The sequence below is a fragment of the Pinus tabuliformis genome, chromosome 6 (assembly GCF_031772625.1).
Source record: "Pinus tabuliformis cultivar Carrire ecotype Pingquan chromosome 6, CPIR1, whole genome shotgun sequence".
NCBI classification, from domain to species: Eukaryota; Viridiplantae; Streptophyta; class Pinopsida; order Pinales; family Pinaceae; genus Pinus; species Pinus tabuliformis.
Window position 1 is genome coordinate 1,988,261,088 of NC_142292.1, and position 24,219 is coordinate 1,988,285,306.

A 24,219-nucleotide genomic window follows, 5' to 3' on the forward strand; every position below is an offset into this window, starting at 1 on the left:
TGCCAACCACTAGTAGGGCGAAGGGTGGATGCAAATGGTACATCTTCTCGCCCTTAATTGTCTGTTGATATTGATACTTTCAAATGTAAGAATTCTATAGTGCAACATCACAGTTATAATGTTATTTCCTCTTTTTCAAAAAAAAACATTGGAAATAAATAAGGGGATAAAATCCCAAGATCATGGTTTTGACACTGTCATGTAGAGGAATCAAATGTAGATAGCCATTTGAAAACTCTGGAAAGGCATGCTTCCTACTCAATTGCATGCTACAAAAGTCAAAATTGCTTCTAGATACCTTCTGGTCTTATGATAACAGTGAAAGAACTTATCAAATGTTAGAGCACTAGTGGATGACTTAAGTCAACGACCTTTCTTTGTTCGGAGAATCTTCCAAGTGAATCACCTCCAATTTTTTACTAGTGAATTGTTCATTCCAACCAATGTGATCCCTCATCAGGACAGACATTTTGATATGAGAAGAAAACAAAATTATTATAAATTTATTTATATGAGAAGGCAATTACATGTTTTTTCCAGAAGGATAAACCACTTCACTGTTTGCACCTAATAGAGACATACAGATTGAATTTTGGGAAGATGATCCAAGATCCTATTCACCAGGTCAAAATACACAACAGAAGTTTATTGGCTTCAGGATTTTAACCAAACTCAAAGATCACTGGATAGGAACAAGAATAGAAGCACCCTGCAGCAAGATAAGGAAAGCCTGTCAGCATTCTGGAAGCATTCAATGCTAGCTTAATTGAATTGGTGTAATGTCCCCAACTTCTTAAGAGAAATAAGAAGGGTTTTGCTAGCCTAATAGGTTCCCATAGGCTAAGGCAGAGAAAAAAAATTAATAATCGAACATGATTCAAATAGGAAATACTTTATAATCGCCTAAGGGGTGAAAAGGGGGCATATTTTAGACTAATGAAAAGTCACTTTAATTTTATAAAGTGAAATTTTTTTAACCTTGATGACTAAATAAAGTTCCTGCAATCCCAACCCGGTTTTAATTTCACCTTATCACTCTCATTCAGTTAAATGTTATTTCCCATAAACATACGTTCAACATATAGAATTTTGGAAATGAAATTTTCAGATTAAAACACATGGGACTGTCAACACATGCTGAAAATAAAAATGGACATAACCAGACCAGCAACACACATAAAAATACACACAGATTTTTGGTCAACTTTATTAGAATAATGTTATTTTAGTGTTTAATGCTCATCTGTGATCTTATTAGCAGTTTCTTATTAGAAAGTTCTTGTTTCTATTTTCTTAGTAGAAACTTGTTGTTTCTATTTTCTTAGTAGAAACTTTTTGTTTCTGTAAATACAGTTGTATTATTTATTGAGCTTCAATACTCATTGTAAATCAATTCAATTCATTCATTGATTACGGTATCAGAGCTCGGGTATTTTTTTTCGAAATAATTTTTCATTGTTTGAAAAATTTCGTGCTTCATTTCGAAATTGCTCTCTACTGGATCGATACATTATTATAGCAGCAGAGAATCCACTGTTGCCGGGCATTTCTGGAAACATCATCACAATCTTTTTTTCGAGGGTACCTGTTTCTCGAATCTGGGACGTCTTCGACTACGGCAGCGCGTTGGACTCCCCAGCCTTTTTTCCTTCTCTCGGGACGCGCAGGCTATCTAGCGTCTCCAACGATTTGCCCCCGGGTTTGGTGCATGGTCTAATTCTATTCTGGAAGAGGCTAAGCAGGAGGGTTCCTCCATCGATTCACAGAATTCCTCGTTCTTTTCTCTGCGGAGAGAGAAAATAGATCTGCCATTCTGTGCAAATCTATTTTGTTCCTTGAATAGCGATTTTGGTGAGTCAATCGTGTAAACACAAGGGTTTCTGGTCCTCCGGATCCTTGTGTCTGTTGAGAAACCAGTTTGGAATCTTGAACTGCTTATTATCGTCATCAGGTTTTCCAGCTCAGCTGCGGAAAGCTCTCCGACTCTTTTGTTCATATCGACGTCTGCTTTCCCTCAGACGAGATTAGCGAAACGACGACCGATACCCTTAATGGATGTCAATGCAAACATTATCTTCTGACGTCCATCGACATTGGTGTTGAGAACACGGAGAATGTGCTGAAATTCTTCGTTCGCTACGAGCGACATTTTCTTCGTTGTCTTCGGGCTGAGGATTTACGTAATCTGTTGGCTGGATCAGTCTTCGGCATTTTATCTGGGATCCAAATCGATCTAGGATTTTCTCTGTAGTGTTCCTGCGGGGAGAGTTTTCCGAGGCAAGAGATTCAAGGCTAATTCAATAAGCTGAATCGGAAATAGGCACGGCATCAAAACTCCAAAGCTGCAAGGCGTTCTCACCGTCCGGAAACGAAGCGTCACCAATACCCACACCCTGCAACGACTGATCCAGGCCCTCGAAATACGGCATAAAAGAATCCTCCACAAAGTCACATTGAGTCACATTGTTGTTTTCGGCCGAGTTTATCCATATAAATCTGCTCTGCGTATGACGTTTTCACTTCAGAAAAAGGACATATATACACTCCGTTTCCATGCCTATTATCTGCTGTGTTTATCAGCCCTCTTATACAGTGTATTCAGCGTGTCCTTTATTGCTGGCTGAATAGAAGATTTGGCTGGTCGAGTTCTTCTATGCTGAATGTCATTGCTCGAATTAATTGTTGGCTGCATAAAAGGGAATTTCCATTTCAGCGTTTTCAGAAGCCGCAGATTGGACGTGTATTTTCCAATGTTTTAAAACTCTGACTCGACCGAGTGTCAACTCTGACTCGATATCGACTCGGTTGGCTCGATTTCAATGACTCGGTCGTTGTAGAAAATACATTAAATATTTATTTTTTATAAAAACACATAATTTTAAAGATTTTCATTCATGTTTCCAAACACACAACATCAGAATATAGATAGAAGACAACATATGATCAAAGTAGGCTCATGAATATATCCATTATATTAAAATGGCACCCAATGCACTGTCCAATACATACACGATGATGATATAGAGATCAAAACAAAAACACATAACCAAGGAGGCTAGAAATGGCCTCTACAACAAAAGTCTGTGACCAGTACTATTGGCTACTGCTAGAGTTTCCAACATCATCTGGCTCAGTGTTACTTGGGAGCGGGGAGCAGGAGTGAAAATGGGAGCGGGAGCAACATTTTCGGAAGCTCCCGGTTTGGGAGTGAATCCCAGAGGAGTTCGACAACCAATGTCACTAACATCAAGGTACATAGAGGAATTGGTGTCTTGATTAAATACGAGTTCCATACCCTACTACATGACAAAATTCAATGGAAACATTGCAATCCCCCAATCCTGAAATCCTGAAAAACCGATAAGTCTGCTGGATTTTGAATGAAATCTAAAATTCTACTTTCTCCATATGAAATCCAATGACGTCGGAACCACTCTCAAACATCCTGAGTCATTTCATGGTAATGTTAAAAATTTAAGTAAAAAGATGAAAATGAAGATAGGGTTTGGGAGAGGGGAATGGACCCCAAAGACCAACAAACTAATTCATAAACCTATTTGGAGTCCCCCACACTTAGAAAAATTTAAAAAAAAAATCAAAAAAAAGGGTGTTTTTATGGTTCACTGGCCACTGTCAGCTACCCGGCCGAGTAGTTATGGATCCGGTCGAGTCGGCCGAGTTATGACTGACCCGGCCGAGTAGTTACGGATCCGGCCGAGTCGACCGAGTTATGACTAACTCGGCCGAGTCATGCTATGACTCGGCCGAGTCAATCATAACTCGGCCAACCGAACCAAATTTTCTGCCGGGTTGAAAAAAAAAAATCCGACTCAGACCAACTCGGCTGAGTCAGTTCTCAGCCGGCCGAATCTTAAAACAATGGTATTTTCAGTACATGCAAAAGCATGTCTATGCAGGCATAATTATTGAGCGTGAGGAATTTTTGCACCTGTTAGATTTTGTCCAGATCAGCCAGCATCTGCATTGAAATCCGTGTCAGACTCCTTTGTTGTTTTCTGTGTCTTGGGAAACGTGCAGATGGCCTCGCTAACAAATCTGATGTTGGAAGGCAATCAGCGCTTTAATGGCACCAATTATAACATTTGGAAACAGAGAATGTTGACCATTTTTTAATATAGGCATCTTGACCAGCTCGTTTTGGACAAAGAGCTCAATCTTGATACAGCTGGTGCCGATCAAGATAAATTTGATGATCGAAATCGAGAGGTTGTTATGCTTCTCAAACTCTCTTTCACTGATGATCAGTTACCACAGATTCCTTCCAGCAAGACAATTACCGAAATCTGGAAACATTTGAAGGAACTGCATGAGACATCCGACAAGAGCAGAGCTTTCTTTCTAAAGAATCAGTTGTTCTCCATCATGATGGACGAACGTATGTCTTTACAGGAACATCTTAACAAGATTAAAGACAATCGAGATCAGCTCGAAGCCATTGATCGGACCATGGAGGAAGAAGATATGGTAGTCATCACTCTGAAAAGTCTACCAAAACCTTATGAGCATTTCATAGAAACACTCAACATTACCTCCACTAATGTTGATCTGAAGTTTCTGGAGTTATGCACCAAACTCCTACAGCAGTATCGTTGGAAATAGCGGTTTGGTAGTGGTGCTTCATCAGCCTCCTCAGAAAATGCTTTTGTTGCCAAATATCAGTCCTCTCAATCCTTTCAGCAGAAAGGTTCTTCTCAGTCTTCTGATCCTACTAAGAAGAAAAGTGTGCAGTTTAATTACTGTCACAAGTTCGGCCACATGAAGAAAGATTGCCAACATAGGATTGCTTCTGAACAGAAGAAGCAGGGAGGGTCTCATCAGACAGTGAATGTTGCAAAACATTCCGAGCAGAAGGACTCTGCCTTTTACGCCTTTATGGCTAAGAGATCCTCAAGCCATGCCCCATCTTCTGCCTGGTACATTGACTCTGGTGCATCACGTCATTTCTCTCACAGGCGTGACTGGATTACTGATTTCTCATCTTACAGTGATTTTGTGGTATTCAACAGAGGTGAGGAGTACATAGTGGTTGGCAAAGGTACAGTTCAGATCTAGTCTGATGGGCGCACACTCATCTTCCTGAATGTGTACTATGTTCCTAGTATGGAAATTAATCTGCTGTCTGTCAGCCAGATTATGAGGAACTCTCCTCAGCTCGATGTGGTGTTCAGTGCGCACAAGTGCTCCATTATTGACAGGGAAACTTGTCTTACGGTTGCTGTTGGCCTAGAGGATCATGGCCTATACAGGCTTCTTGACACTGGTGATTCTCCAAAAGTGGCTCTAGCAGCTCGTGTTTCTCCCATCAACACTCTGTGGCATCAGAGATATGGGCATCTAAACATTCAGTATCTCTCTCAGCTATCTCGGGAGGCACTTGTGTCAGGGTTACCTGATATTCAGACTCAGCAGTTGGGATTGTGCGGCGCCTGTCAGGCTGGCAAGCAACATCAGTTTTCATTCAAGGATGGAGAATCTTGGCGCGCATCTAAGGTACTCTAGTTAATTCATGCTAATATTTGTGGTCCTATGAATACATCTTCAGTTACTGGTTGCAAATATTTTTTGCTTATTGTAGATGATTTCAGTAGAAAGATGTGGGTGTACTTTCTAAAACATAAATTTGATGTATTTAGTATCTTTCAAAAGTTTAAGTCCTTAGTTGAAAAAGAGTCTGGCTATAATATCATAACTCTTAGGACAGATAACGGGGGGGAATTTTGTTCTTCTGCTTTCTCCAACTTCTGTGATACCCATGGCATCAAATGCCAGTTAACTACACCCTACACTCCTCAGCAGAACAGTGTTGTCGAACGTCGCAACCGTACGGTTGTTGAAATGGCTCGTTCCATGTTACAACACAGGAGTGTTCCGAACAAATTTTGGGCTAAAGCAGTGTTTACTGTTGTCTATCTTCTTAACCGATCACCTACTCAGGCTGTTAAGGGGAAGACTCCATAAGAGGTTTGGTCTGGCCGTAAGCCTAAGATCAGTCACCTCAAAGTGTTTGGCTCAGTTGCATATGTTTGGATTCCAGCTGCTAAGCGCTCTAAGTTGGATTCCAAAAGCCAGAAACTCATGATGACAAGGTACAGTGATCACCACAAGGCCTATAAGCTGATAGATTTAGACACTGATCATCTTATCTTCAGTCGGGACGTAGTATTTGATGAAGACAGAGGGTTCTTTTAGTCCCCTCCTTCTGAGCAGTGTTCTGAGGATCAACCTCACAGTGTTCTTCTTCCGTTAGGTCCACCTGATGGGAGGGATTCAGTATTTGATGATGCACTACCTGAGTTCCCTCCGAAAAATAATCCTCCTTTCACTGCTCCTGTTGTTCCTAAGCCTCCTCCACCTACTCCAGATATTAGTTCTTCTACTCTCCAGCCTAAATGGTGGGCTAAAACTATTGGTGATCTCCGGGATAATGAGCTCCTTAAAGGTAGAACTTCCAGAAATAAGAGCAAACAGCAACCTATAGTAAATTTTGCTCTTATGGCTAACCTACACAGTGTTTTTGAGCCTCAAACCTATTCAAAGGCTAAGGGTATACCTGAGTGGGAACAGGCTATGGAAGCTGAATTCCAAAGTCTTCAGAAGAATCACACTTGGACCCTTTCTGATCTTCCTACAGGGAAGAAGCCCATTAGCTGCAAATGGGTGTCTAAAGTGAAATACAAAGCTGACGGAACACTAGACAAGCATAAGGCTCTCCTTGTTGCTCGAGGGTTCTCACAGAACGAAGGCATATACTATGAGGAGACCTTTGCTCCTACAACCAAGATGAGTACCATACAGCTCGTCCTTGCCTTAGCAGCTCAGTTCAGTTGGAAAGTCCATCAGATGGATGTAAAGAGTGCTTTTTTGAATGGTGACTTACAGGAAGAAGTCTACATGACACAACCTCCAGGATTCAAGGTTGTTGGTCAATAACAGAAAGTCTATAGATTAGTCAAAGCACTCTATGGTCTGAAACAAGCCCCTCGGGCTTGGTACATGAAAATTGATAAGTACCTAACAGATCATGGCTTTCAGCGGAGTCCATCTGATGCAAACCTGTATATCAAACATACTGGTGATGATATTTTGTTTGTGGTTGTCTATGTGGATGACCTTATCATTACTGGCAGTTCAGCACCTTTGATCCATGGGATCAAACAGGATTTGTGCAGCACTTTTGATATGACAGATTTGGGACTTCTTCATTACTGTTTGGGGGTTGAAGTCTGGCAGACTGAGAACATCTTTCTCTCTCAGTCCAAGTATGCCAGAAATCTTGTGGACAGGTTCAGAATGCAGGATTGCAAACCTGCCACGACTCCTATGGAACCAAGGCTCAAACTTTCAGCTCAATCATCCTCACCACTTGTGGATGAAACTTTATTCAGGCAATTAGTGGGCAGCCTCATCTACCTTACTGCCACTAGACCTGATATCAGTTTTGCAGTGAGCTACATTTCACGCTTCATGTCAGCTCCTAAGGTTGATCATTGGATAGCAGCAAAGCGTGTGCTGCGTTATGTGAGTGGCACTCTTGATTATGGACTTCTGTACACTCAAGAGTTTAGATCCTACACTCAGTGGTTACACAGATTCCGACTGGGCAGGTTCGGTTGATGACTGTAAATCTACAGCTGGGTATGTGTTTAGTCTAGGATCCGGTGCTGTCACATGGACTAGTAAGAAGCAGCAGGCAATGGCTCTCTCCTCGACAGAAGCAGAGTATCGGGGAGCAGTTAAGGCATCTTGTGAGGCAGTTTGGCTTCGACGTATGCTTGCGGATATGCATGTTTCCCAGGCAGGTCCTACTCCCTTGTTCTGTGATAATCAGGGAGTGCTCAAACTCGCCAAGAATCTAGTCTTCCATGAACGAACAAAGCATGTGGAAACCCATTGTCACTACATTCGACAGCTTGTTGAAGACGGATCCATTCAGTTGCTATATGTTCCCACAACAGAGTAGCCAACAGACATCTTCACCAAGCCCCTTGGTCCTGATAAGTTTGTAAAATTCAGAGGGTCTATAGGTGTTGTAAATAGATTGAGCATTAAGGGAGGGTATTAGAATAATGCTATTTTAGTGTTTAATGCTCATCTGTGATCTTATTAGCAGTTTCTTATTAGAAACTTCTTGTTTCTATTTTCTTAGTAGAAACTTGTTGTTTTTATTTTCTTAGTAGAAACTTCTTGTTTCGGTAAATACAGTTGTATTATTTATTGAGCTTCATTACTCATTGTAAATCAATTCAATTCATTCATTGATTAAACTTAGACCCAAGCAAAATCACTTCAATCTTCTCCGAGGAAAACCTGTTAGAGAGCTCTTCAAATTTATTTATTTTTCAAGCTCGGGAAAAATACATTTGCAGACAAAACAAAACTGCAAAATACAACTTATCTCTTCAGCCCAAAATTCCTTGAAAACTATGCCCACTTTGCCTCGATTTCTGTGCCCACTTGAAGCTGAAAATATGTACTGTACGGACACAACTATACGGGAAATTTTTTTTATTTTATTTTTTATTTTTTCAAAAATTTCTCTCAAACAATGTGCAGCTCATAGCATTCAATGATGTTCGTACTGTACCTTTTGTTGTCTTCTATGCCTTGATTTCCATTCCCAGCTTTGCCCAGAAATCATTGCTTCAACTCGCTGCAACAAATTTCTCTTTCAAAACTTTTCTCTAGTTCTCAGCCTCCTTTCTCCAATCTAAGCATGAATAATAAATGTAGTTTCTCTTTTCTTTTCCCCCTTTTGTTTCCCTAAATGACTTTTGGGCAACCCTAAGATCTACTGGCTCAGATTCATTTAGATGAAGGGATGATAATAAATGTGCATTTAATTCTCACTTTCTATTTTTTAACTTACCCATTAAATAAAGTAACCACATTGTACTTTATGTCTAAAGTCACTTTTCACTTTACAATTTAACATTGACATTACCACTTATAAAATCACTTTCACTTTATAAAGTAACACTTAGGAAAATAATTATTTTGGACACTTTTCCCTAGGTAGAGAGTAACCCATGGGAAACCACTTGTCCAAGGTACATTAAAAATCAACAAAAGTCTCCGAAAGTGACTTAATAAAATATTAAAAGAGTAAAATGGTGGCAAACGTGGCCACTCAATTATAAAAAGAGAAAAGTGAGGAATTTCTCCTCATTCTTTCACTTGCATTTTGAAAAAAGGAGTTCTCGAAGAGTTGTGAAAAGAAAAGCTTAGGGTTTGAAGAACCTTGGCTGCCATAGCTAGCTTCGGTGTTGAAACTAGACACCCTAGTTGGTCTTGAGAGTGAAATCACTTATATTTCACTTTTGTGCTTTCAAGGAGTAAAAGTTTTGGAGGAGATCTAGAGGTGATGAGGTTTTATCAGTTGGTCTTCTGATGTGTTTCTCATTCATCTTCTTCAGGTTGAAGCCATAGCCAAATCTAGAACCACATTCTGCCATATATCCAGTGAATAGAATCCTGAAGAAACAGCTGAATCTAGCGCTAGAGAAAAGGTCATATCATCCTCTCTGCTGTTCGAACTTGTTAATGATGGAGGGCCTTGTTCAATGGTGTTGAAGGGTACGAATTTCTTGGTTAAAAAGAGTAGATTTCATGACATTTAGACGGCACAATTTCTTGTCGCAAAATCGAGCTTCCTATTGTTGTAGTAAGGAACCAAGCTCCCTATCCAAGAAAAGGTTGAATCCCTCTTTGGGGTGGCAGATTACCACACATCTGTTGCTGACTGAGTTTGGGGCTGAAAGTCTGGACACATATGTGGTAGGGGCTGAATTTTGAAGTTGATATGAGTTGAATGATTGTTCATTCTAATAATAATAATAATATCCATTTTTAAGGTCACAGCCAAACCAGACACCAAATTGGTGTAAGAGACCCCTTGTTTGTGGGAAAAGGGACCCACCTCCGCGCAGCGATTTGACTTCTAAGTCTACCCACAGAGCACACACTGGAGCTGAGGACAAGTTTCCTCTTATAACTGGGTCTTATCATTGAAGAAGGCATAGCGGGAGCTGATTGGAAAAGGGACTAATATCTAATGCTACATCCTTTTGAGGGCTGACATTTGAGAACCATTCTGCTGGGGAAAATGTACCAGGTTCCACTACCACTGTCATTCACTATATTTATTTGTGACTAGTTAATTGTATGGCTGCTTATACTCAGAATTATCATCATTTAAAGTTGTATCAGCAGTGAAAGTATATTTCTGAGTTTATAAATAAAGTCTGTCCAGTTATTTTTAGCATTTTCCATTGTTGCAATGATCTTTGTACATGTCACTTAGAAAAATATGAAACCTACATCTACAGCAGTTGTCCTTTAAACTGTTTGACAAAATTACTCACTGAAAATAACCACACAAACTCAGAAATTTATAGGGTGTATTTGGGATATTTCCAAAAAGGAATTTTACAGTGGTATCAGAGCATGTTCTTGGACAGCTGGGGGTTCTAAGGACAGATTCTCAGTGATTTAATGAATGGTGAAGAACATCCTTACATCACTTAAAAAAGACTGTACCGAACCAGATAGCCTACTCCCATTTCTAAAGATGAAGAGTCTCCAGGAAAGAACAGAGAGGAAGAAGAGACTCCTAGCAAGGGGATGGAGGTAGAAGAAACACATGAAATAGAAGAGCCAGGCATGGTTGACAAGGAGGCCCAAGCATATAACAGCTTGCTCAGTGCACTGAACGATTTGGCTAAAGGCCAAAAGGAGATGGTGGACCTGATGAGAGAGATGACAAACAAAGAAGCTTCCACCGGAAAGGAACCAATAAATGGAGAAGGGTCTAATAGTGCAAAAGGCAGTCATGTGCGTGCTACCCCACAAAGCAACTCACACTCGTATAACAGAGCACCTAGGCCCAAAACACCTCAATTCATACAGGAGACAGCAGAGGACTTGACAGAACAAACGAGTCAGGGGATCCCTTATGCAGATTATTTGGGGGAGTATAGAGCATTGGGACGTGAGTCCAGGCTGTCATGAGTTTCACTGACTTCTGCCACCTTCAGTTGAAAAGCAAGCCTAAGTTCAGAAGGCGTTGAGGCAGAATAACGAGCTGCAAAAGGCATTGGGCAAAGTGACCATCCCTTTCTTTTTGATGGGTCAACCAAGTGCTCAGCTCATTCATGGGTACAAAAATTGGACACATATTTTCAGTTGCATCAGATGACAAAGGAAGCCATTAAGCTGGCCACATTACACTTGGATGGCAAAGCCCATGAGTGGTGGTACCATGGGTTCGTGGCTATGGGTCACAGTAGCATCACCTCATAAACTAAGTTCACTCAGAGGCTCAGTGAGCGATTCAACGAGAAGGACCCACAGCTTCATTTCAGGGAGTTGGCCCAGCTCAGACAGATACGCAGTTTGGAGGCCTACATTTCAAAGTTTCAGAGACTAGCAGTTATGGTCACGGATATCTCAGAGGCTAGGTTGGTGATACTATTTATAGAGGGGTTGTCAAAGCCTCTATGTGGGTGGGTCAAAGGCTTTGAACCCACCACTCTTTGTGCCGGCAACTAACAAGACTAGGGATATGCAAGATGCCACCCCTACAAACAAATTCACTCCTAAGCCCTCTTTCCCTCATAAGAGTAAAGAGGTCAAACCCTTCAAGAAGGAGTGGACCAAAGAAACCAAAGATGGATGAGGAGACCTGGAAGGAGTTGAGAAAGAAGAAGCTATGTTTCAGCTGTCAGGAGCCTTGGGCACCAGGGCATAAGTGTGTAGGTAAGGACAAGGTGGGCAAGGCTCACTATATTGAGGTGTACTCTGAGAGCGACAGTGATGATGGAGATGAGGAGTCGAGGCAGGGACAGATACATCAGACAGTTGGGGGTGAGACTTCACATGCAGACGGCAAAGCCCCATCATTGCATCCATGTCAATATTCCCTAAGTATCATACTTCTAGAGTCAGAAGGGTTTTGGTAGGACATAAGGTGATGGTATTGATTGATAGTGGAGTTTCCCACAACTTCATAAATGCAGCCATGGTTGAACAGAGAGGGATTCCTACTGAGGAGTTTGATGGTTTTGTGGTTGTCATCCCTAGTGGCCATTAGATGGACTGCAATAGATACATCCCCAAGTTGTAGCTAACCATGGGGAACTACACAATGACTAAGGACTTCTTCGTGGTGGATGTGTCAGACAACAATGTGGTGTTAGGAGTTTAGTGGCTCTATTACATCGGGAAGTATACTACAGATCAGCGGAACATGGAGATGGAATTCAAAGATCTATTGGATGGCAGAAGGGTAGTTTTGAAGGCCATGCATCAGTACTTGCCGAAGATAGTATCATCCAACAACATAGAAGCAGTATTGAGACAGGGTGATAACGAGTGGGTGGTTGAGTGCTTTATTACAGACAGTAAATAGTCGAACCAACCACGACAACATCCCAACGACATTCAGGTATTGCTTTGTAAACACCAGATAGTTTTTTTCTGACATTCCTCTAGGTAGACCACCAGACAAGGGTTTTGAGCATGTTATAGAATTGGAGGGTGTACAGGCGGTCATTACCAACCCCTACTAACATCCCAAGGTTTACAAAGATGAAATTGAGAAGGCCATCAAGGAGTTGTTGAGGTTGGGTCACATTTAGCCTAGTTCCAACCCTTTCGCTTCTTTAGTGGTTATGGCTAAGAAGAAGGATGGTACCTTGCCGATGTCTATTGACTATCGGGCTCTCAACAAAAGAACAAACAACAACCAGTACACTATCCCCAGGATAGACGAGTTGATGGATGAACTAGGGGGCGCCAAGCATTTTTTAAAGATTGTTCTTCGTTCGGGCTACCATCAAATTCGAGTTCAAGAGTGAGACATCCCGAAGACAACTTTTAGGTGCCACAACAGGCACTTTGAGTTCTTGGTTATGCCATTTGGGCTAACCAACCCCCTTAAACTTTCCAATCATGCATGAACCATGTGCTCAATAAACAGTTGTGGAAGTACTTGTTGGTTTTCTTCAATGATATTGATCTACAGCAAGACTTAGGAGGAACACCTGATGCACTTGGATAAGGTGTTGGGAATTCTGGAGGAGCAGGAACTATATGCTAAGGAGTCCAAGTGAGTTTGGCATGACAGAGATGCTCTACTTAGGAGATGTGATTGGGAATGATAGGGTTCGGGTCCATCAAGAGAAAATCCGGAAATCCGGACGATCATTGAATGGCCTACCCTCAAAAATATCACTGAGCTAAAAAACTTCCTTGGCCTCTGCACTTACTATAGGAAGTTTGTCAAGGGGTTCTTGCAGTTAACAATGCCTCTTACAAACCTCACCAAGAAGGCGGATTTTAGCCGAACTGAAAAGGCACAAAAAATATTTGAGAAGATGAAGTAGGTGATGAGTTCGTGCCCTGTGCTTGCGTTACCAAATTTCACACATCTTTTCGTGTTGGAGTGCGATGCTTTAGGACTAGGATAGGAGCAATTTTGATGCAGGATCACCACCCCATAGCGTTTGAGAGCCACAAACTCAGAGATTATGAGCGGCATTACTCAATTTATGACAAGGAGATCTTGGCCATCATGCATGCTTTGGCCAAATTCCGACAGTATCTAGTGGGGAACAGGTTCGAAGTAAAGACAGATAATAGCAGCCTGAGATTCCTCATGGAGCAGGGGGAGCTGAGTGAGAGACAATAGAAGTGGATCAACAAATTGAAAGCCTATGACTTCGAGTATGTCAAGGGAAAAAACAACATAGTGGCAGATGCCCTCTCGAGGATGTCATCCTATAACAAACAAAGTTCGTATACTCAGAGGAACGCTCTAATACGAATGTGACAAACAAGGTTTGTATACGCAGCTGAGTAATCTTCAGAATACTTCGAAGACAAAGACATGCATTGTAGGACAGTAATTGTATATTGAATATTTTTTAAGAACTGATACGATATGATTACAATAAAGGTGAGGGCCTGTTTATATACCCTAAGCGGGTACCTATTCACCAACGGTTATGTCCTTAGGGGCATACCTTTTCATTAACTAGTTACTATTAATCATTATTTATTATTATTATTGTTTTAAATTATTTGTATTAGTTGTAACTCCTCAAATCAATTCAACTTTTTCATTAAGACTACTCATGGTTATATACATGAGGGAGTGACTCTTAGGTTTCACCTCCCGATGACTCTTCCTTTTCCATTATTTACTATTTACATTATTTACAAGTGTTCACCCAATCCCCATGATTAGGTGCCAACATTCCCCCCCTTAATCTGAAGGGATGTTGGTGAGTCCAAGCATCGTTTTGAATCTTTCAAGTTTTTCTCTTCCAAGCGCTTTGGTGAAGATGTTTGCAATCTACTCAGTACACTTCTATTCAGTCCCTTATTTCTATTGCTGCAAAAATGGGTTGGCAAATCCATCAGATGGATGTGAAGACCACATTTCTGAACGAAGTTATAGAGGAGGAGGTATATGTTGAGCTGTCGGGGCTTTGAGGTACTTGGGCTGGAGACCCATGTATGCCAGTTGAGGCGAGCACTCTACGGACTTAAGCAAGCTCCGAGAGCTTGGTATTCGAGGATTGATACTTGCAGCAGATGGGTTTCACGAAGAGTGATGCAAATTCGAACCTATACTACATTGTTGTAGGGGATGATCCGCTCATTCGTATGTTGTATGTTGATGACTTGTTCATTACTGGGGCAGAGAGACTGATTAGTGGTTGCAAGGAGGATCCTGCTATGGAGTTCGAGATGAAGGACATTGGGCTAATGCATTACTTTTTGGGGCTTGAGGTGTGGCAGGAGGAGGGGCATATCTTTCTGGGGCAGAGGCAATATGTTGTGGATGCATTGAGCAGATTTCACATGGCAAACTGTTACCCATGTCTACACCTATGATCATGAATTGGAAGAAGCTTCATGCTTCAGATACTAGTTTGGTGGATCCCACATTGTATAGGCAGCTTATTGGGTCCCTGATGTATCTGGTCAACACTAGGTCAGATATATTCTTTGCAGTGAACACACTTAGCCAGTTCATGGTTGAGCCCAGGAAGATGCACTAGGTAGCTGCAAAGCACATTCTTCGCTACGTGCAGGGGATTGTTGATTATGGTATGGACTATAGACGGGGAGATGGAGTGAGGTTGGCAGGTTACACAGATTCATATTGGGCAGGTTGTGCTTTTGACAAGAAAAGCACTTCAGGGTGTTTCTTCGGATTGGGTTCGGCAGTTGTGTCGTTGTTTAGTCAATCTGAGGTTGAGGATATGGCTACTAGTCAGACTAGTTGTGAGGCCATTTGGCTTCGCAAGTTGTTGTATCGCCTATTTGATCAAGTGTTGAGACCGACGGTTTTCATTGTGATAATCAAAGTTGCATTAAACTCACAGAGAATCCAGTGTTTCATGACAGGTCAAAACACATTGACATCAGATATCATTTCATCAAGGACTATGTTCAGAAGGGGGCAGTGAAGCTGAAGTATATATCAACAGATGAGCAGGTGGTCGATGTTCTCACGAAGTCCTTGCTAAGAGGCAAGCATGTCCATTTCAAGGACAAAATGGGTGTGGTGAGAAACACTTTCCTCAGTAAGAGGAGTGTTGATTTTTAATGTACCTTGGACAAGTGGTTTCCCATGGGTTAGTCTCTACCTAGGGAAAAGTGTCCAAAATAATTATTTTCCTAAGTGTGACTTTATAAAGTGAAAGTGACTTTATAAGTGGTAAAGTCAACGTTAAATTATAAAGTGAAAAGTGACTTTAGACATAAAGTACAATGTGGGTACTTTATTTAATGGGTGAGTTAAAAAATAGAAAGTGAGAATTAAATGCACATTTATTCTCATCCCTTCATCTAAATGAATCTGAGCCATGAAATCTTAGGGTTGCCTAAAAGTCATCTAGGGAAACAAAAGGGGGAAAAGAAAAGAGAGATTGCATTCATTCTTCATGAGCAGATTGGAGAAAGGAGGCTGAGAGTTGGAGAAAAGTTCTAAAGGAGAAATTTGTTGCAGCAAGCTGAAGGAGTGATTTCTGGACAAAGTTGGGAATAGAAATCAAGGCATAGAAGGTAGCATCAAGTACAGTACGAACGGCATTGAATGTTGTGAGCCGCATGTTGTTCGAGAGAAGTTTTTGAAAAAATAAAAAATAAAATTCTCGTACAATCTGTATAGCGGTACGGAAATCCGTACAGTCGGTACGAAGTCCGTACAGTATAGTCTGTACAGTCGTATCCGTACAGTACATATTTTCAACTTCAAGTGGGCACTGAAATCAAGGCAAAGTGGGCACGGCTTTCAAGGAGTTTTGAGCTGAAGAGATAAGTTGTATTTTGTTTTGTCTGCAAATGTATTTTTCCTGAACTTGAAAGATAAATAAATTTGAAGAGCTCTTTAATAGGTTTTCCCCGTAGAAGATTGAAGGGGTTTTGCCTAGGTCTAAGTTGACCAAAAATCTGTGTATTTTTATGTGTGTTGTTGGTCTGGTTTTATTTTCAGCATGTGTTGACAATGCCATGTGTTTTAATCTGAAAATTTCATTTCCAAAATTCTATATGTTGAATGTATGTTTATGGGAAGGGGCAATAACTGAATGGGAGTGATAAGGTGAAATTAAAACAAAGTTGGGATTGCAGGAAACTTTCTTTTAGTCATCAAATTTCAACAACAATGGCGTAAATGGATTGTCTTGGCCTCAACATCATGTCGAATCGATGGTATTTTGTATTGATGTGCTTCGTTCGATCATGGAACTTTGGGTTCTTGGCCAACTTTATTGCAGAGGTGTTGTCAATCATTAGTGGAGTTGAATGTACTTGTTTTACCTACAAATCTTCTAGAATTTTCCTGAGCCACACAATTTCTTTTGTTGCCTCAGTTGCTACCACATATTCTGCCTCTGTTGTGGAATCTATTGGAACTGATTGTTTGCGTGATCTCCAGGAGACAGCTCCTGATCCAAGACTCATAGCATAACCAGAAGTAGATACCCCAGTTTCTTTGTCTCCATCGAAGCATGAATCAGAGTATCCAATCAAGCTGAAGTTGCCCACCTGTGTATACTTGAGTCCAAAGTCTTGAGTTCCCTTCAAGTACTTTAGAACTCTTTTTGCAGCAGACCACTGTCCCTCACAAGGCTTTTGCATAAACCTGGAGAGGATTCCAGCAGCAAAAGAAATGTCTAGTCTGGTAGTAGTCAGGTAGTTGTGACTTCCTACAAGTTGTCTATACTTTGTTGCATCCTCAAATTATTTTCCTTCAATGGATGTGGGCTTTAAGTTTTGTTCCATTGCAGTAGTTAGAGGATTGCATTCAGCCATGCCAAACCTGTTCAACAGATCTCCAATGTACTTATTTTGAAAAAGGAATATAGACTTCAAATGTTAAGTTACTTCAATACCAAGATAGTAATGAACATAGCCCAAGTCAGTCATTTCAAAATTTTTCCTCAATTCCTTCTTTATGGATGCAATGTAGCTCTCATTGTTCCCTGTCATCAAAAGATCATCTACATATACCACAAGATATACAACTATTTTGCCAACTTTCTTGACAAACAAAGTTGCATCATCAAGATCATAATGTTTGAAGTTGAGTTTCAGAAGATGCTCAGTTAACTTTTCATACCAGGCTCGCGGTGCTTGCTTGAGGCCATACAAGGATTTCACAAGTTTGCATACTCTATGCTCATGTCCTTTCACAGCAAATCCTTTAGGTTGGGACATAAAAACATTCTCTTTTAGATCTCCATTCAAGATAGCAGTTTTTACATCCATTTGATGGACTTTCCAACCATTCTGGGCTGCTAGGGCAAATAGTGTCTGGATGGTAGCCCATTTTGTTGTGGGGGCAAAAGTCTCCTCATAGTCGACCCCTTCCTTCTATGCAAAACCTTTTGCCACAAGCCTGGCTTTGTGCTTGTCAAGTGAGCCATCAGCATTATACTTGTTCTTGTAGACCCACTTGCAGCCAATTGGTTTGGTTCCAAATGGAGGATCAACTAGCTGCCAAGTGTCATTCTTTATCAAGGCATCAGACTCCTTTTGCATCGCTTCTTTCCATTCATCCTGAGAAGCGCTTCTTTGAAGGCAGTCGGTTCAAAATCTTTAGACAAATTCAATTCACAATCATAAGAAACATCCATATCAACAGGTGAATCAAAATCATCTACATCACCTCCATCTTGCCTGGTTGAATTTCTTGTTCCTGTCTTTCCAACCTCATCAAGATGAACACTTTCAAGTGTTTTTTTCAGCCTCTTTGGGGGACCTTTCTGAGATGGTCCAGGCTACTCAGTTGATTGAGTTGGGACTGAATCAAGATTGAGTCTCTCAATTTTGTCAATCACATCACTCAAAGTATCATCAGTGGTTGGAGTTTCATGAGGGGGAGAGAGTGCTTCAGAAGAAGATTCCACGGATTGATCCAGTATAGGAATCCCCCCTTCAAGATGTGGAATCTAATTATCAAATTCTTGAAATGATTTTGCATTTCCGAATCTATCCAAGTAATCAAGTTGCCGCTCAACAACATTGTCAGATTTGGAAGATTCAAAAAAGATTACATCTCTAGATACAACAAACTTTTTATAAACTTCATCATAAAGACGGTATGCTTTGAAGGTATTTGAACATCCCAAGAAGATACACTTACAACTCCTTGCACCAAGTTTGTTTCTATGTATTTTTGGTATCAAGGCATAACAGATGGAACCAAAGACCCTGAGATGCTTTACCGAAGAAATGTGGCCATACCACATTTCATAAGGAGTCTTGTTTCTGATAACATTAGATGGACATCTATTCTTTACATATACAGCACATAGAACTGCATCAGCCCAAAACATCAATTTTACATTTTTGAAAACCATCATGAAACATACCATATTTAAGATTGTCATATTCATTCTTTGAGCTACTCCGTTTTGTTGGGGATTATAAGGCACAGATGTTTGATGTTTGATCCCATGTTGGCGAAGATAGTTTTCAAATTCATTTGAAGTGTATTATTTTCCATTATCAGTGTGAATAGAGCCAAGATGAGATTGTGCATCATTTTTAATCCATGTATGAAAATTCTTGAATGTTTGAAAAGCATCAAATTTGTTCTTCAATAAATAAACCCAACACATTTTGACGTAGTCATCAATAAATGTCATCATATATTTATTTCCATTTGCAGAAGGAACAGGCATTGGACCGCATAAATCTAAATGAATGAGTTCAAGTCTTCTATGTGCTCTGGAATGTAAATCATGAAAAGAGAGTTTGCTATGCTTTCCTACAATGCAAGCATCACATTGCTTAGGTTTCCTAGGAATTGTAGGCAAACTAGTAACACCATTTTTTTCAACAAGCAAAGGTTGTCATAGTTCAAATGTCCAAATCTAGCATGCCATAATAGACTTGATGGAAATGTACCTTCATCACAATGAGAATTGTATGAGAAATTTTGTGCACGAGAAGAGGTACCTTGCAACTTGAGAAGCCTTTCTTCTTATATCCCCGTCATGGCAAGTGAGTGATCTGATGCTTTTCTCACCTCAACCTTGCCAACAAACATATGAATGGAGTGTCCTTGTTGGAGGATGTGGACCAAAGACAGCAAATTTCTCCTCATCCATGGGAGATATAAAACATCATGCAAAAGAAAGTCTAGAAGACTAGGCAATTTGAGCCTGATTGTGCCAAGCCCTGATGGCTTGAATTTTGATTTGTCTACAAAGTATACTGCTCCATCAACACTGTTAGTAAATTCTTCAAAAAAATCTTTGCTAAAAGTCATGTGGCAAGTTGTTCCTGAATCAAGTAGCTAATCATTTTTCCAAGAAGCAAGTGAAGCATTAAACAAGCCTTCATTTACTCCAATATTACAATGTGCTACAACATAGTGAGTAGATTCAGGTGCTTTACCTTTCTCTTTGTCATTGGTTTTACCTTTGGGTTGATTTCTTTCCTACTCAATTCTGTCCCAAGGCAACTTACATGTGGATGCATCATGTGATCCATCTCTATTGCAACGTATGCAATGCAAATCAGACTTTTCTCCTTGAGAGTGTCTGCCCCCCTGCCTCTGAAATTTCTTCTTCCTCTTCCTCTTCGACCACCTCTTCCTCTAGAAGAATCTTGAGCATAATTATTCTCTCTATGTGCAAGACATACAACTTCTTCAGAAGACTGAGGAGTTGTCTTCTTCCCAAAAGCTTTCTCTCTCTCAGCAAATTTATTCACAAGGGAGTCAAAGCTAATTTCTTTGAGGTTTCCATTTGCTTGCAATGACTCAAGATAATTTGAATAAGTGGGATAAAGTGCCTTGACAAAAGCTATCAGAGGAATGTCTAGTTCAACATTAGTGACTTTGATATCATGCATAATAGATTTTACTTTTGATGCAAGAGCAAGAGGATCATCATTTTGTAATTCAAGGCTAAACAATTTAATTATCAGTTGGACAACTTCAAGCGCAGAGTGTGAGTCACAGAGTTCCTTCATTTTTTGTAAGGTTTCAAAAGCATTCAAAAATGGTGAAATGTGGCGACTCACCTCTTCATTTACAAATGTTGTTGTTCTTGTTTTTCCAAATGGCAAATTCCTTGTCTGAGGTAGGCTTTGCTGGTTCATTGTCTCCTTCTCCAACACAAACTCATTTCCACAGCTCATTAAAAATAAGAGTGTGTTTGATCTTCCGTGACCATTCTGGATAGTTCTCTTTGTCGGTGAGATCCACTCCCACAATAGATATCAAAGAATGCATTTTAAAATCCGTGTACTGTAAAATACTTCTGCTGCCAATGTATAAAATTTGCACTCCTAGTGGTAAAAAAAATGAATTATGGTGTAAAAGTTTAAAAAAAAAACACTCTGATATATAGGACAGAGGTAATACTTGGTGTACGTGTTATAAGGGGGAGACGCAGTGATACGGTGTGAGTTGAATAACAGAGCAGAGTGTATAGGGCATCGACTGGGTTGTGTAGGGGTGGAAAGCCGAAAGATGGAAAGCTCGAGGGAGGAAACATTCACGCTGTCACTAACAGTGTAATACCGTTGTGCAGAGGGACAATGTAAGTCGGCTTGAGTGAGTTATTCAGAAATAAAAGGCGTAATTGAACGCAAGTTGCTCTTTAGTAGTTGTTCTTTCTCGAATTCCGGAGACACCACTTGGTTGGGCTTGTGTAGTAGGAGATGTGAATAGTGAGGAGTGAACACAGTATTAACCAATGGGATTGCAGAGGAAACTGGAGCGGAATATGCATTCAATACTAATGCACGACAGAGAATATGGCAGAGGTGTCAGTTCTGCAAAATAGGCAGAACATAGGCAGGAGGGAGTTACAAGCCAGAAAGGAAGCCAAAAATGGGGTTGGCTCTGATACCATGTCAGGTCAGGAGGTAACTCCTCAAATCAATTGTGCTTCTTCATTAAGATTACTCATGGTTATATACATGAGGGAGTGACTCTTGGGTTTCACCTCCCGATGACTCTTCCTTTTCCATTATTTACTATTTACATTATTTACAAGTGTTCACCCAATCCCCATTATTAAGTGTCAACATTGTTACTGTTGCCAGGTCAAGTGGGATCATCTACAAAGGAAGAAGAAGGTTGACTTGGTGTGGAGAAAAGGTCTAGAGTCTTGGAATATCTCAAGAAAACCACTGAAGGAAGAATCACTGACTGGGTTTTCCCCTAGGGAGGAGTTTTGTTGTTGATTTTTGGTAGCATCAGATGTGCTCTAGCCACGAAAATTGGTGGAAAGGCTAAGGCACATGAGATCTCCAATACCCAGAAAGGGTTTGGGCAAATTCTAAACAGTTTGGGAGATATTAAAATAATTAATATTTTTAATGGAATCCCTAAGTCTAAACTTAGGGAAAATAAAATATTAATGTGTATTAATATAAAACTGTGTTAGAATGGTCCAAAAGTCGTGGATCAAGCCAGATCTAATCTTAGCCATTGATTAGGGACTTAATCTCGATCATTGATTTGTCAACGAGAAAAATATAAGAGGCTTGAAGGTCACTTGGAGAACACACTGAGGGAGACCAGTCAGTTCAATTTCTAGAGCAGGGTTAGCTGAGAAATTGAACCAGTGGTCTAGTAAGCAGTCAGGAGGCAGCAAGTACGGAGCAAAGAGGCGGGATCAACCACTAGAGATTAGTGCTGAAGCAGGAGAGGCAGACGCAGGGCTTTTTAGGTAGACACAAAGGCAACAAAAGACTGCGCAGTCATTTGATGGGTCTGTGTGAGTGACGCAGAGAAGCCCAGGGCTAATGCAGTAAAGCAATGGTTGACACAGGAAGTGCTGGAGAATTATTTCTCTCTGTAGGTAAGCCAGTTTGGCACTCTGTTGTACAGAAGAATTGCTAAATAATAAAATCCTCCCTTGCTGCACCGGTTTTCCCACATTGGGTTTTTCTGGGGACTGTTGTCCAAAATATCTGTGTCAATGTGTTAATGCTTGTGCATATGTTTGTTTCTGTATTACGGTGTGATATTTGCAACAATATTTATTTTAATGTTTATTGAAGTAATTTCATAAATAACTTATTGTGGAATAAGTAGGAAAAATAAATTAGTTGCTGCAGTGATAGAATTTTCACATTTGCCCTGGTTGTCTGCGTATATCTGGTGTCCTTTAACTTATGTGTTATTGCTTTGGTAATTGCTTGATGAACTAAAAGAAAGAAGATATAAAGAAACCTAATAAGAAATCAAAAACATCACAAGTAATTATCAAGTATAAGAAAATATTTCTGCCTTTTTTATTTTCTAACAACCTTAGCTTTCTTGATTTGTTCGAGTAGTTTTTCACTATGATCTTTGAGGCGCGAAATTTCCTTGTCTTTATTGGGGATGACTTCTTCAAGTTCCTTTTGCTTCTTTGGTATAGTTTCTGGATTCTCTTGAAACATTAGTTTCGAAATATCCTTAAGGTCTTTTGTTGAAGGTATTATTAGTTTTGATTTCGTTGTCATGTCTTGAAGTGTGACCATCTTTTTCTTGTAAGGGAACATCAAGAAAATTTTTTTCTATGTTTATTATGAACGTCCTTAATTCCTTGAACCAAAGTCAACCGAGAATTATGTCAACCTCTTTGTCAAGCATAGTTACGACACAGAATTGAGATATATACTCATAATGATCGATCGTCACTTGCAAATCATTAATTTCATATTCTTGTTTGCCAAAAATACCTTTTTGTTCGCCTATATTTGGCTCTAGCACTAATAGTTGATTTGCCAAATTAATATTGATGTAATTATCCTCGATGCTTCAATTAATAGTGATGCTAATCTCTTTCCCTTGGATACATCTCTTTAATGTAAATAATCTAAAATCTACAACTGCAATACCTTTATAAGAGAACCTTCCTTCCTTTATCATTTTCAAATTAGACTCCATTTTGTTCGTTGGATATTAAATACTTGCCTTCTTTTTTTAACTATAACCTTCACTTTTTTATTCAACCTTTATATTTTTTACTTTACATATTCTCTCATATATATATATATATATAGAAAAGAGTAAATAACTTTTATTTTAATTAACTCCCCCCCCTTTTTTTCTTTTATTACTTATTAAAAAAATGTGTGGCACTTTTCTTTGTTTTAATTACAAAGAAACTTAATATAAATATAATTCCCTTTGGTATTCCCTCTTTTTAAATATAGTTGTATATAAGTTTAAGATAATTTCTCTTAATATATCACACCTTGAACCGACACGTCCTCTCTTGCCACCGATTTGGTTGCTTTAAAGTTTGGTGGGTGCAGTTTTATCATCAACAATGACTAGAAAGCGGATGAATCGTACGATCAGTGAACCGTGCGTGATTGGTAAATTTAAAGTTCGTGCAATGGCCTGGCAGCAAAAATTCAGGTCAGTCCAAAGGAGATAGAGGTGGTGGCAGTGGCGACTGAGATGAGTTGAGGCGGTGAGCAATGTAAAACAACAGTCGTTGCAGTGTTGGTAACATCAGGGGCAACACTGGAAACTATCTATGGAGCGGCGAAGGGAGAATCTGGGCAGCAAATGCATGGTGGCAGCAATGGCTACCTACAGGCAATATAATGGTAGGGTCGAGGTAGCGAATGACAGAATGGACGCAGACGCGACTGTGCCATGATGGCATACGATGCATGGCAGGTGGTCGTGACCGCTCGACGATGGTGATGGACGACTTTGGG

General features: G+C 40.1%; 2 protein-coding genes across 3 annotated transcripts in view; one reads left to right on the forward strand and one right to left on the reverse strand.

Annotated features, from left to right (window-relative positions):
* Positions 1-24,219, reverse strand: part of SKIP5 (SKP1/ASK-interacting protein 5) — a 152,630-nt gene that overhangs the window by 4,095 nt on the left and 124,316 nt on the right. The gene's annotated exons all lie outside the window — the stretch shown is intronic.
* Positions 11,688-24,219, forward strand: part of LOC149267197 (uncharacterized) — a 30,452-nt gene continuing 17,920 nt past the window's right edge. The window contains exons 1-3 of the mRNA XM_089390349.1: positions 11,688-11,883; positions 12,255-12,419; positions 12,511-12,566. Of these exons, the coding sequence (XP_089246475.1) occupies positions 11,688-11,883; positions 12,255-12,419; positions 12,511-12,566 (417 nt within the window). The remainder of the gene's footprint in view (positions 11,884-12,254; positions 12,420-12,510; positions 12,567-24,219) is intronic.